At 40.8% G+C, this 15,000-nt stretch overlaps 1 protein-coding gene across 1 annotated transcript in view; it reads right to left on the bottom strand.

Moving 5' to 3' along the window:
• Positions 1 to 15,000, bottom strand: part of LOC113806464 (follistatin-related protein 5) — a gene marked incomplete in the record, with an annotated part of 531,805 nt that overhangs the window by 54,656 nt on the left and 462,149 nt on the right. Inside the window, 1 exon segment of the mRNA XM_070114468.1 lies at positions 7,128 to 7,185. Within this exon segment, the coding sequence (XP_069970569.1) occupies positions 7,128 to 7,184 (57 nt within the window).

Genomic DNA, 15,000 nt, shown 5'->3' on the forward strand with positions numbered 1-15,000 from the left:
AAACACACACACACACACAAACAAACACACACACAAACGCACACAAATACACCTACCCTCACCCACCCATAAACACACACACACATAAATACACACACAAACGCACACAAATACACCCACCCACACATCCACACACCCATAAACACATACACACACAGTAGGAACTGCACGTTATCCAACCTGACCCACACGACCACCTCTAATTCGCGAAGACATGTTTTAATCAGAGAATGACGAAACCTATATACACACAACATTGGCCTGAATATGCAACGCTTTCAGACAAACGCCCAAACACAATTGACACGTCAGTCCCGATGCTGAATTTCAGAACGCAATAACACTTCAGTGAAGATTTGATTCAGTTATATGGGGGAAAACTGTCGATGTGGGAGATATTTCGGTTGTACTGAAAGATATTATTGCAAAGGGGGGGGGGAGGGGGCACGCATGCTGTTAGACAGACAGACTGACAATCAGACAGGCACATACATACACACATATGTACACACCCGCACACATATACACAAGTGAAAACTCATTTATACATATGTATCTCATGTGTATGAAGAGAGAGAGAGAGAGAGAGAGAGAGAGAGAGAGAGAGAGAGAGAGAGAGAGAGAGAGAGAGAGAGAGAGAGAGAGAGAGAGAGAGAGAGAGAGAGAGAGAGAGAGAGAGGGAGAGAGATGGAAAGAGGAGAGAGATGGAAAGAGGAGAGAGATGGAAAGAGAGAAAGAGAGAAAGAGAGAGAGAGAGAGAGAGAGAGAGAGAGAGAGAGAGAGAGAGAGAGAGAGAGAGAGAGAGAGAGAGAGAGAGAGAGAGAGAGAGAGAGAGAGAGACAGAAAAAGAGAGAGAAAAAAAATAAGGAAGAAAGAAAGAGAGAGAAGGGAAATAAAATAAAAAAAGGTCAAGAAAACGATGAAGAAAAAGCGAACGAAGCGAAGCGAAGGATCGAATCATATCTGAGTGATTCTGTAAACGTCTTCAGAGTCTTTCTCTTCTCTCTCTTCCTCTCCTCTTTATATATATATTTCTCTTCCTTTCACTACTCTCCCCTTCCTTTATTCTTCTATATTCCTTCCCAACAACCACCAACAATAATAGCACTAACGATAAACACAAAAAACAATAACAGTAATATTTTCTTACTTATCATCATATTCACATTCAATACCATTATCATTATTACCAATATCAGCATAATTAACAATTCATCTTCTCTACCCTTTACTATTGTAAGTGAATAGCCAACAGTACCGTTAAAATTATTACATATTCTCTACCCTTTACTATTGCAAGTGAATAGCCATCAATATCATTACAATTATCATATCATCTCTACCACTGGCTATCGTAAGTGAATAGAGATGAAATTCTAACACTATAAAACTGTCCAAAAAAGCCTCACGTTTCCTTAAAAATACAAAACAGAAAAAAGATGCCGCTTCGAGTGTCGTGCAGAAGGCAAACTAGATTATGTTTCACAAATGCCATGCAAATGATATGTAAATACAGGGAAGCCTAATGTACAAGTTTGTGGGAAAGGAAGAGTAAGGGAGGAGAGGGAGAGGGAGAGGGAGGGGGAGAGGGAGAGGGAGAGGGAGAGGGAGAGGGAGAGGGAGAGGGAGAGGGAGAGGGGAGAGGGAGAGGGAGAGGGAGAGGAGAGGGAGAGAGAGAGAGAGAGAGAGAGAGAGAGAGAGAGAGAGAGAGAGAGAGAGAGAGAGAGAGAGAGAGAGAGAGAGAGAGAGAGAGAGAGAGAGAGAGAGAGAGAGATAATGATCATAATGATAACAATAATAATAACAATAACAATAATGATATTAATTATGATAATAATAATGACAATAATAGTAATAATATTAACAACAACAACAACAATAAAAGTAATAATCATAATCATAGTAAGTGATAAAAATAATCAAAATAATTTGATAATAATAGTAATAGTGGTTAAATATATGCTAATTTTTCTCTTTAAAGGGCAAATATCTTGTTTTCTCTCTCTCTCTCTCTCTCTCTCTCTCTCTCTCTCTCTCTCTCTCTCTCTCTCTCTCTCTCTCTCTCTCTCTCTCTCTCTCTCTCTCTCTCAAGCAGTCTCCGCCTTCCCCTTTCCCTCTCCCCCTACCACCTACCACCCCACCTCCCTCTCCCCTCCCCCCGGACCAACACCCCCCCCCGACCTACCTCCCCCCCCTTTATCTTGTTGACCTTCACCAGCCGAATAACTCCCTTGACCTTTGACCCAGCACGATCCTCCTCTCGACACATAAACCGCCATAAAAAAGGTCATATTCCCGGATTTAGCCGTTATGACCCAGTTTGTCTTATTAAGGCGATGGAATTTATATTTTTGAACTTTTTTTGGAGGGGGGGCCGGGGACTTTTATCTTATGCATGCGTGCAGGTATTAGCGCGTGGGTTTATGCTTAAGTGGGTGCTAAAATGTAGACTGGATTTCCCGTTTTTTCTTTTTCCTTTTCACCTTTTCTTTTACTTCTGAAAGTGGATATCTTTATATGGTATAAAATGTGCGCGTGGGTTTACTTTTGAATACGAATGAACTTGCTAAAAAGGGCGCAATGATATCTTATATATCACAGTAATGACATATCGCCATATTGTAACGTAGAGTATCAAATTGGCATTTCTGAATTGAGGTTGTGATATTTTCAATAATCCAATTTGTTTCATAGCCATTTTTTCAATCTTCATTCAGTATCTAACAATTGTTATAATAGATAGATAGACTGATAGACATTTTTACAAACAGAGCGACAGACAGATCTCCAGATAGAGTGATAGGGAGATTAATAGATAGTTTTACAATTTGAGCGACCGACAGCTCTACAGATAGACTGATAAATAGACAGATGGACTGACAGCCAGTTTTACAGATAGAGCTACAGCCAATTCTATAGATAGATTGCTAGATAGTTCTACAGATAACATGGCAGACAGATTGACTGATAGATAGGTTTACAGATAGAGCGACAGACAGTCCTCAGACAGACTGATGGACAGACCGATAGACTGATAAATAGCATAGGCAGAGCGACAGGCAGCTCTCCAGTTAGACAGACAGACAGATAATTTTACAGCCTGAGCGACAGAAAGTCCTCCTATAGACTGATAGACAGATAGACTGATAGATAGTTTTATAGACAGAGCGACAGACAGTTCTACAGATAGACTGATAGACAGACAGACTGACAGACAGTTTTACAGATCGATCGACAGACAGTCCTCGGATAGACTGATAGATAGTTTTACAGACAGAGCGACAGACAGTTCTGCAGATAGAATGATAGACAGATAGATTGATGGATAGCTTTACAGATAAAGCGACAGACAGTCCTGCAGTCAGAATGATGGATTGACAGGAATAAAAGTAAAAACAAAAACCAAAATCTGTCGCACTCATCGAAAAGCATTTTCATCTTAGCCATTACACCGTTCAATGGCTTGCAATGCCTCCGACTCAGGGCTCAGGTTGCAATGAATGCAATTGCCCTGCAAGTCATTCTCGGTTATCAGTTTGCAATTGAGATATTTCGTTAACGCTTTTCTTTCTTTCTTTCCAGGAAGGAAGATGGGAAAGAAAGGGTAAAGGGGGGTGGAGGAGGGAGGGAGAAATGGTGATGGTGGTAGTGGTGGTGATGATGATGGTGATGATGATGGTGGTGGTGGTGACGGTGATGAAGACGATAATGATGGTGATGATAATGATGATGATGGTGATACTGAAGGAATAAACAATATGAATATATATCCATATATATTCATTCCCTTACCTCTCTATTTACTTCCCCATCTACACATTCATTCACACACACACACACACACACACACACACACACACACACACACACACACACACACACACACACACACACACACACACACACACACACACACACACACACACACACACACACACACACACACACGACCAAGGCATAATTCAATCCACCGCCGTTAATAAAAGCTCTAACTCCACCCAGCATCCCAGAGCAGACTCCATCACAAGAGACAATAGCATGCTGGATAACAGGATTCTTATCCCAGAACAGACCCTCACAGCCCTGGGGGGAGGATCGGCAAAGCAGACGACATCATTGCAGCAAAATGTGGCTTCCCTTTGTAGCTGCGGAATGCTTTTGCGTTGGGGATCGGGGTTGGAAAGGGCGGTTGGCCGAGCGGGGAGGGAGGGAGAGGGAAGGTGGGAGACGGAGGGAAGGGATGGAGGCAGAGAGGGAGAGGGAAAGGGAAGGAGGGAGATAGAGAGGGTGGGAAGGGAGAGGAGGGAGAGGGAGGTAGGGAGGGAAGGAGGGATTGGGAGAGAGAGAGGGTAGGAAGGAAAGGAGGAAAGGAGGGAGAGGAAGGGAAGGAAAGAAGGAGGGAGAGAGAGGGAAGAAGGGAGAAAGGGGGAGAGGGAGGAAGGGAAGAAGGGATTGGGGGAGGGAGGGAAGGAGGGAGAGAGAGGGGGCAAGGAGGGGGAGGGAGAGCAAGGGAAGGAGGGAGGAGAGGGAGGGAAGGACACACACAAACACATATATATCCTGTGTGTGTGTGTGTGTGTGTGTGTGTGTGTGTGTGTGTGTGTGTGTGTGTGTGTGTGTGTGTGTACACACACACACACACACACACACACACCCACACACACACACACACACACACACACACACACACACACACACACACACACACACACACACACACACACACACACACACACATATATATATATATATATATATATATATATATATATATATATATATATATATATATATATATATAATATAAATATATCGTCGTATGGTGCCTTGTCAGATCTTGACATTGTCTGTCACAGCATGATACAAAGTTTTGTTTTCCAGCAGTCGAATAATGTCCACGCCTCTTCTGTCTAAACATTTGCCTATCCATCCGAGAAATGTCTGTCTTTGTCTTCCTCTATCTCTTTTTCCTTCTACTTTCTCAGGTACCATTTGGTATTCTATGCCTTTCTTCCTTAGTGCGTGTCCTCAGAAACTACATTGTCTTTGCAGTCTTTGTTTTATTAATTGTCTTTCAGTCTGGGTTCTTCCCAATACGTCTTCATTCGTCACCTTCCTTATCCAGGCGATTTTCGTCATCTTCCGTAAAAACATTTCTGTCGCCTCGAGTTGCTGTTTCATCGCTTCGCTTATTATCCATGTTTCACATCCATAAATCATTGTACTCCACATATAGTACTTTATAAGTCTAAGTTTAGTTTGAATGTTAATAGCTCTAGCAGTGAGTACATTGGACATAGATTTAAATGCTGTTTTGCGATCCCAATTCTTCGTTTTATTTCTTGATCTGATTTCGCATCTGATGGTATTAAGGTCCCTAGATACTCAAATATTTCTACTTGTTTGATTTCAATTCCATCAATTTCTATTTTGCATTTTGGACTAGTATTCATTGAAATGGTCATACTGAAAGTCTTTTTTTGTTGATTTCTAGGCCAAATTTTCTACTTTCTTCCGCTATTACATCCATGGGATTTTGTAGCTGTTCTGAATCAGCGACTGTGGCAGTGTCACCTGCGTATCTGATGTTGTTTACATTGAAACCTCCTATTTTTACTCCATCCATGAGGCTGATTTTGCTCATTTTCATCCCTGTATACAGTAAGAAGAGTTCTGGTGACAAAACACACCCTGGTCTTACACCTCTTGCTATGTTTACCCAGTCACTCATGCTGCTGCTTGTTGTTGCCAGTAGATATTCTTTATTAATTCTACATATTTGCCGTTAACGTCCAGTTCTTCTAGCAATTCAAATAATGGCACATGTTGAACTTTATCAAAAGCTCTTGCACAGTCGATAAAACATATATAGACATCTTTTTGCATCTCTACACATCTCTCTGTAATCGTTTGAAGTGTGAATATTGCATTTCTTTTTCCCTTGTCTAGCATGAATTTTTGGCATGCTTTTGATAGCTTTGGTAATCTCTTCTTTTAAGATAGGAAAGTTTTCTTTTTCTCTCTTTGTAATTAGATATTCTGGTGGTCTGTCGTCTTTAAATAGTTCACAAATGTATTATTTCCATCTTTCTAGTATTTGTTCTTTTTCCATAATAATAGTGCCATCTTTTGCTTCAATGCAGTTGTTCGAAGAATAAGTTCTGTATTTTCTAGTGGCTTCTTTTACCTTGGTATGCATTAGTTGGTTTTTCTTTTCTAGTTCTTCAATTTCCTGACACTGGTTATTGAGCATAAGCTATTTTGCTCTTAAGCAAGCATTTGTAATCTCCCTGTCCGATTCCTTATTTGCCGTGACGTTGTTCTTTGCTTTCCTTCTTTCGTTCATTAGCTTAAGGTTTTCATGTATCATTCATGGTTCTTATATATATATATATATATATATATATATATATATATATATATATATATATATATATATATATATAAACCCACACTTTAAGTGTTTGATAATATTTTCCCAATACAATAAAGGGAATGTGAAATATATGGACACATGGCATCATACATTTGAACGCATTTTCACATAAATAGAGAAACACATAAAACAGATACAGACACAACACGCGCACACGCAGACAAACAAGCAAACAAACGCACAGCGGAATGACCCACACATGAAGTATAGAAGAGACGTTTATGATCCATCTGTTGACCTTTGGCCTTCTGTGACCTCGTGAATCATTATCCTTATTTCAGATTCATTCCGCTTTCCATTTTGACACGGTAAAAGAGGAATGGGAGAATGAAGAGAACAGAGACTAATTAAGGGTAGGTGGACAAAGATGAGGAAATGACGATAATGATTATTAAACGAGTGACAAAATTGATAATGACAATATTAATGATGATGATAATGGCAGCATGATGAAACTACATCAAATTTTATGATTGCTATTATTATTAAAGTAATGGTAAGATTAAATATAATAGCGATAATAACAACAACAACGATAACAAAGAAAATACTATTCATGATGATAAAACAAAGTGATAATAAAAATATAATCAACATGACATCGATAAATACGTAACCATCAACTAGAAAACAAATAATAAAACCTAAAAACAAGAGTTCTCCAAATAACAAAAATCATTGTCGTACTTACCATAGCGTTCGCCATGACCAGCAGGAGCGCCAACACGAGCCACTCTCGCTCCATCATCCTGCGGACACGAAGGGAAATGTGAATATTGCTATAAAACTGAACTTACTGGCACTCAGCAAATGTATGTATGTATGTATGTATGTATGTATGTATGTATGTATGTATGTATGTATGTATGTATGTATGTATGTATGTATGTATGTATGTATGTATGTATGTATGTATATATATATATATATATATATATATATATATATATATATATATGTCTATATGTGTGTGTGTGTGTGTGTGTGTGTGTGTGTGTGTGTGTGTGTGTGTGTGTGTGTGTGTGTGTGTGTGTGTGTGTGTGTGTGTGTGTGTGTGTGTCTGTGTAATATATATTCAAACTGTTTATATCTTTGTAATTGTTTGTAAATATAGGATGGCAGACAAACACGCGGATAAATTGATACCGTCATAAACAAATAGAAAAATATCATGTACATATAACATGTTGCAAATGACATCATTAAACATCTGGAAAAAAATGCAATAACGTCATACAAATTGCTATCATTATGAATGGGAAAAATACGACCCCTCCCCCCCAAAAAAAAAAATCAACAATAACAGAGACAAAACAAATTACGTAAAATATTGACTTCTGATCGCCTGACTGTCTTACGAAGTTATATTTAGCAATATCAGACTCGATGCGCCTAAATCCCAGCCAGAAATGACCGCTGCAATAGCTCCAATCTGCATATCAATTAGCGTGCATTTGGCCTTTGTTTAAAGAATGATGTTTGGGATACACTCCGGCATCTTTGGGGCAAATTATGAGAGAGAGAGAGAGAGAGAGAGAGAGAGAGAGAGAGAGAGAGAGAGAGAGAGAGAGAGAGAGAGAGAGAGAGAGAGAGAGAGAGAGAGAGAGAGAGAGAGAGGAGAAAGAGAGGAAGAGGGAGGGAGATGGAAAGGAAGGGGGATGGAGTAGGTGAGGAGGAGGGAGGGAGAAGAAGAGGAAGAGGGAGGAGGAAGGAGAGGAAGAGGGAGGGAGAAGAAGAGGAAGAGAGTTAGAGGGAAGGAGAAGGAGATGAGGAAGAGCAAGGGAGAAGGAGAGGAAGAAGAGGAAGAGGGAGGAGGAAGGAGAGGAAGAGGGAGGGAGAGGAGAGGAAGAGGGAGGGAGAAGGAGAGAAAGAGGAGAAGAGGGAGGGAGAAGGAGAGAAAGGAGGAGGGGGAAGGTGAGGAAGAGGGAGGGGAGAGGAGAGGAAGAGGAAGGGGGAACGAGAGGAAGAGTGGAGGGGGAAAGGAGAGGAAGAGAGAGGGAGACGGAGAGGAAGAGTGGAGGGGAAGGAGGAGAGGAAGAAGGAGGGAAAAGAAAAGAAGGAGAGGAAGACGGAGGGAGAAGGAGAGGAAGAGAGAGAGGAGAAGGAGAGGAAGAGGGAGGGGGAAGGAGGGGAAGAGAGAGGGAGGGAGAGAAAGAGAAAAGAAGTAGAGGGACAAGAGAGAGGAAGAGGGAGAGGGAGGGAGGGAGAAGCAGAAGAAAGAATGTAGCAATTGAAGGAAAATTAGGATGGAGAGAGAGAGAGAGAGAGAGAGAGAGAGAGAGAGAGAGAGAGAGAGAGAGAGAGAGAGAGAGAGAGAGAGAGAGAGAGAGAGAAGGGACAGGGAGGAGTAGTTAAAGTGAGGAGGAAGAAGACGAGAGAAAACCCAAACCAAACATAAACAAAACAAAACCAAACATAAACAAAAAAACAAAAACAAAAAATCCAAACAAAAGGTTCAGCCATCTCGATTCCACAGAGCAACACCTCGGGCGTGATTAGCCAATCAGAGAGCTCCGCCGGTAAAAGGAAACCAATCACAGGCGAGATTCCTTACACGGGGAACCAATTAGGGAACTTGTTAGGGTCTACGGGGCCAAATTCCGCCCTTGCTTTGTTTGTTTGCGAGTTTCACTTCTTGTTAATTTTTGCCAATGGCGTGTTTGGTAGAGGCGAGTAGTATTTATACATGCATTTATACGTGTCTTTCTATCTGCTGATCTATCAATCAGTCAATCTCTCTGTCAGTCTGTCCGTGTATACATCTACCCGTCTATTTGTTTATAAATACATGTCTGTATTTGTGCGCTGGCGGGTTTGTGTGTGTGTGTGTGTGTGTGTGTGTGTGTGTGTGTGTGTGTGTGTGTGTGTGTGTGTGTGTGTGTGTGTGTGTGTGTGTGTGTGTGTGTGTGTGTGAGTGAGTACGTGTGTGTGTGTGAGTACGTGGTGTGTGTGTGTGTGTGTGTGTGTGTGTGTGTGTGTGTGTGTGTGTGTGTGTGTGTGTGTGTGTGTGTGTGTGTGTGTGTGTGTGTGTGTGTGTGTGTGTGTGTGTGCGTGTGAGTGAGTACGTGTGTGTGTGTGAGTACGTGTGTGTGTGAGTACGCGCGTGTGTGTGTGTGTGTGTATGTGTACGCGCGTGTGTGTGTGTGTGTGTGCGCCGTGTGTGTGTGCGTGTGTGTGTATTTGTTTGCGTGTGTGTGTGTGTATGTGTATGTGTGTATGTATGTGTGCATGTGTATGTGTATGTGTATGTGTATGTGTATGTGTATGTGTGTGTGTGCGTGTGTGTGTATGTGTGTGTGTAAATGTATGTGTAAGTGTGTGCGTATGCATGTCCGTGTATGTGCCTTCATGCATGTCTGAGTGCGTACGTATGCGCGTGTGTGTCCCTCTTCCCTTCTCCCTGTCTCTCCTTCTCTCCCTCTTTACTTAATGACGCCCATACAATCTAAACTTTGCTCTCAAAGACACTCAAAACAATCCAGCATCGCCTCTCGCGCCGGGTTGTCCAGACTGTCAAATATCACATTCGACGAGATTCGGGCGAGGGAGAAAGTTCCCAGGAAGATCCCAATTCTTATCCTATTCCTTCTCTTCTCGTCCTTCTATTACCTCCTTTGAGATGGAAGGCTGAGATTGTTTTGCTGCTTTTTCCTCTCTCTTTGTTTCTTCTTCCTTTCTCTCTCTCTTTCTTTCTTCCTTTCCTTTTTATCCTTTTTTCTTTCGTTCTTAGTTTCCTTCTTCTTCCCTTTCTTCTCTTTCTTTCTTTATTTATTTATTTCCTTCTTCTTTTTCTCTTTCTTCTTTTTCTTCTTCTTCTTCTTCTTTTCTTCTTCTTCTTCTTCTTCTTCTTCTTCTTCTTCTTCTTCTTCTTCTTCTTCTTCTTCTTCTTCTTCTTCTTCTTCTTCTTCTTCTTCGTCTTCTCCTCCTTTCTTCCTCCTCTTCTTATCGCTTATTTCTGTTCCCCCCTTGACTACAAGGGAACGCCTCCCGATTTTCATATCTTATTTCTATAATCCTATTTCCAATTTTTAATCTCATTCTACTTGTCGAATCTAAGCCAATATCCCTCCTTCTCCCTTCGTTTAAAACCAATTTTCATCATATTTCTATCATCTCCCCCTTTTTAAATTCTATCCCATTTCCCTATTCTTTATACCTCCCTATAGCCCCCATCTAAATTCCACCCAAATCTTCCCCCCCCTTTCATTCTATATTCTACAGCTCTCGCCTTCAAGGCAAAATTTATCATCATATTTATTTCACTCCCCCCCTCTTTCCCCTCTTCCTATCAAATTTTATCCTATTCAATCCCCCTTCCCCCATTCCGTAACACCCCACCCCCTCATGTAAATCTCTTTCTATATCTTACCGTCTCACTTCTTCCTACCCCCCCTCCCCATCCCACCCAACCCTGAACCCCCACCCCCATCCCCTCCCACCCCCACTTATATCCAAATTAAATCTATTGCCCCCTCCTGTAAATCTCTTTCTATATCTTACCGTCTCATTTCTTTCTACCCCCCCTCCTCCCCATCCCACCCACCCTGAACACACCCCCTCCACCCCCACTCATATCTAAATTAAATTTATTGCACAAGGAAATTGGCAATATGTGTGGTTATAGTTTTCAAATTTCTCCAAGTTTGTGGCTATTTCTTTAATTTATGTGTTATTGCCCAAGGAGCCTTCCATTGATCATTTCTGGCCTTGTGAACTGCAAGAAGAAAAATATTGAACAAAATAAAGGGAGAGAAAATAATGAACATTGATATTCTTGCTGTTAAGGATGATGGTGATGACGACAACGATGATAATAACAATAATGAATACGATATTAATATAATTATAAAGATAATGATAATAATAATAAAAACAATAACAACAACAGCAGCAACAACAACAATAATAATAACAATAATAATAATAATAACAATAACAATAATGATAATAATAATGATGATAATAATAATAATAATGATAATGATAATATAAATAATAATGACAATAATAATAATAATTATAATAATAATAATAATAATAATAATAAAAATAATAATAATAATAATAACAACAGCAGCAACAACAAAATGATATTGAAAATAATAATGATAATGATAATATCAATAATGATAATTATTATTATTATTATTATTATGTTATTATCATTATTATTTTCATTATTATCATTATCATCATTATTATTATCCTTATTATCATTATTACTATTATCATTATAATAATAATAATTATTATTATTATTATTATTATTATTATTATTACTATTATTATTATTATCATTATTATTATAATCATTACCATTATCATTATTATTATAATAATAATTATGATAATAATAATTGTAATTATTAAGATATTAAAAATCAATATCATCATTATCATCCTGATAATAACAATAACAGCAACAATAATGATAGTAATTACGAAACAATAATAATAAAAATATTTATTTTTTAATAAAAATGATAACAAAACAATAAAAATAATGGAGATAACGATGATGAAGATGCTCATCATCATCACATATTCATCTGACTCGAAAGCGGGGTATTTCAGCTGTGATGCAGATTCAATAATAAATATTGGTGCAATTTGTCTGGAAATTATTGGCAGCTTAATTACCTAGGAAGGTCCACTGAACTGTTGATTTACTATAATTACCATTAACATTACCGTATATAACATCATTATCATTATTAATGCCACTTATCATCATTACTATCCTAACCATTGCTATTATCATCATAATTATTCTCTTCATCATTATCATCATCATAATCATTGCAAACATTAGCACTCCCACAAATGTCTCTTTCAAACTGACTACTCTGTTAAGTCATGCATTTCATAACCCCTTCAATTATTCGTTTGTCCTATTTACTTATTTGATTGAAATACTAATAATCTAATCCCCCCCCCCTCCCTATACACACATTAACCCTGTGTATAGCATGTGCGAGTATGTGTATTTGTGTGTGTGTGTGTGTATGTGTATGTAGGTGAGTGTGTGTATGTAGGTAAGTGTGTGTGTGTGTGTGTGTGTGTGTGTGTGTGTGTGTGTGTGTGTGTGTGTGTGTGTGTGTGTGTGTGTGTGTGTGTGTGTGTGTGTGTGTGTGTGTGTGTGTGTGTGTGTGTGTGTGTGTGTGTGTGGGGGGGTGTGTGTGGGTGTGCAGGCGTGTGTGTGTGTGAAAGAGAGAGAGGGAGAGAGAGGGAGAGAGAGAGAGAGAGAGAGAGAGGAGAGAGAGAGAGAGAGAGAGAGAGAGAGAGAGAGAGAGAGAGAGAGAGAGAGAGAGAGAGAGAGAGAGAGAGAGAGAGATCGTGCGGGATAGAGACAAATAGTTAAACAGATAGAGAGTATCATACAGACACACACGCTTTTCCCCTTAATGGCCAAGACATGGGATCGCTCTCCTCTTTCCCCTCTCCCCCCCCCTTCTTCTCCCTCCTCCCCTCTCTTCCGGCTGCACCCCGCATTTCCCCTTTGCCTCTCGTCCCCTCACACATACATACACCAGTAATCAACATTAACGTCTTTATATCACTTATTGGCAACTCTCCCTCCGCATTCCTGTTTCCTTGGAGTGGTCTTTTATTTTTTGTTTGTATTTCTCCGTTTGTTTGTTTTTTATCTTTGTCTCGCTTTCTTTTTTCTCTGTGTCTGTGTTAGTGTCATTTTTTCATCTTGTCTCGGTGTTAGTGTTATTTTCTCACCTTTTTTATTCCTATCAAAATGTGCTTAACTGATTAAATTTCTGATATTCTCCCTCCCTCTTTCTTTCCATTCTCCGCATTCTACCTTCCCACGCTTTTCCCTTCTCTCCCTCTCCCTCTCCTTTTTCGCCATCTCGTCCTCCGTTCTTCCTCCTCTCTCCCTCTTCATCTCCCCCTCCCCCTTTCCCTTCTCTATCACGTGTCTCCCAATCCTTCCTCCATCTTCCTTACCTTTCCTTTATTATATATTCTCTTTTCAACCATTTTCCTTCTCCACTTTCACAGCTTCTCTTCCTCCCTCTTTAAAGAAAGAAAGAAAGAAAAAACGAAGGAAGGAAAGAAGGAAAAAAATAAAATAAAAGAAAAAAGAAACAAATCGAACAGTGACTCTTGGCAATGATCGTTTCTTCCATCCCACACACTTTCCTTTCGCCTTTAGTTCCTCGCGGCCATTGGGGAAACCTTCACGACGATCAAATTGAAATTGAAGCGAAGGGAAGAATAGGAAAACACACGAATATTACCTAAGTCTATATAACGAAAAGACCTTCGCCAGCACATTTTTCCCGAGGCCTAAATGGAAAAAAAAATTGGCATAATCTTTTTTTCGGAGGCTTATATACCAAAAGAGGTTATATTAAAGAAGAACTTTCAGCATATTAATTTGTCAGAGGCTTATACAGAAAAAAAATCCTAGGCCTTTAAAGCCATATTCCATTTTTTTTTCGAAGACCTATATAGCAAAATCAACTTTCGAGAACTTCGTATTTCTTTCTTCTTCTTTTTTTCTCCTTTATTCTTTTTCTTTCAATCGCCTCTCCGCTGCCCAAAGACTCCTCCGAAGCCGTCCAGAAGAAAACCCCGGAGCCGATACGCGCTCGACGCCGACTCAAAGGAGGAGGAGAATAATAGTAATGAAATTCTGCCTTTAAATGCCGTTTCTCTTGCGCTTGGATTGGTTTAGTGTCTCCTGTTGTCGATTGCCTCCCCGTCGGCGGCCTGATCTTGCTGTAAGTGCTGTGGGGAAGGAGTGGGGCAGGGGGGGTGGGGGTGGCTGGGGTAGAAGGCAGGGGGATGGGGTGGGTTGGGTGGGTAGGGTAGAAGGAAGGGGGATGGGGTGGGTTGGGTGGGTAGCGTAGAGAGATGGGGTGGGTTGGGTGGTGGGTAGGGTAGAGGGATGGGGGATGGGGTGGGATGGGTGGTGGGTAGGGTAGAAGTAAGGGGGATGGGATGGGTACGGTAGAAGGAAGGGGGATGGGGTGGGTTGGGTGGGTAGGGTAGAAGGAAGGGGGATGAGGTGGGTAGGCTAGAGGGATGGGGAATGGGGTGGGTTGGGTCGGTGGAGTAGAAGGAAGGGGGATTGGGTGGGTTGGGTGGGTGGTGTAGAGGGATAGGGGATGGGGTGGGTCGGGTGGTGGATAGGGTAGACGGATGAGGGATAGGGTGGGTGGGTAAGGGTAGAGTGAGTAGGGTATAGGGTGGTGGGTTGGGGGATTCGGTGGGATAGGGGGGAGGGGGAGGGTAGGGTAGAGGGATGGGGGGAGTTAGCGTGGGTAGGGGGTGATGGGATGTTAGAGCCGATGTGGGTAGCGGGGATGTGGGGTGGGAATCAGGGTTCTGATAGCCACCTTTGTTCTTCCGCCTTGGTTTTTTTCTATTTGTTTCTACGTTTATACCCTCTCTCTTCTCTTCTCTTCTTCTTCTTCTTCTTCTTCTTCTTCTTCTTCTTCTTCTTCTCTTCTTCTTCTCTCTCTCTCTCTCTCTCTCTCTCTCTCTCTCTTTTCCTATCTCGAAGATTTCTCACTCCTTTCTCTCTCCCTCTCAGTCACCCGTAC

The sequence above is a fragment of the Penaeus vannamei genome, chromosome 36 (assembly GCF_042767895.1).
Source record: "Penaeus vannamei isolate JL-2024 chromosome 36, ASM4276789v1, whole genome shotgun sequence".
Taxonomy (NCBI): domain Eukaryota; kingdom Metazoa; phylum Arthropoda; class Malacostraca; order Decapoda; family Penaeidae; genus Penaeus; species Penaeus vannamei.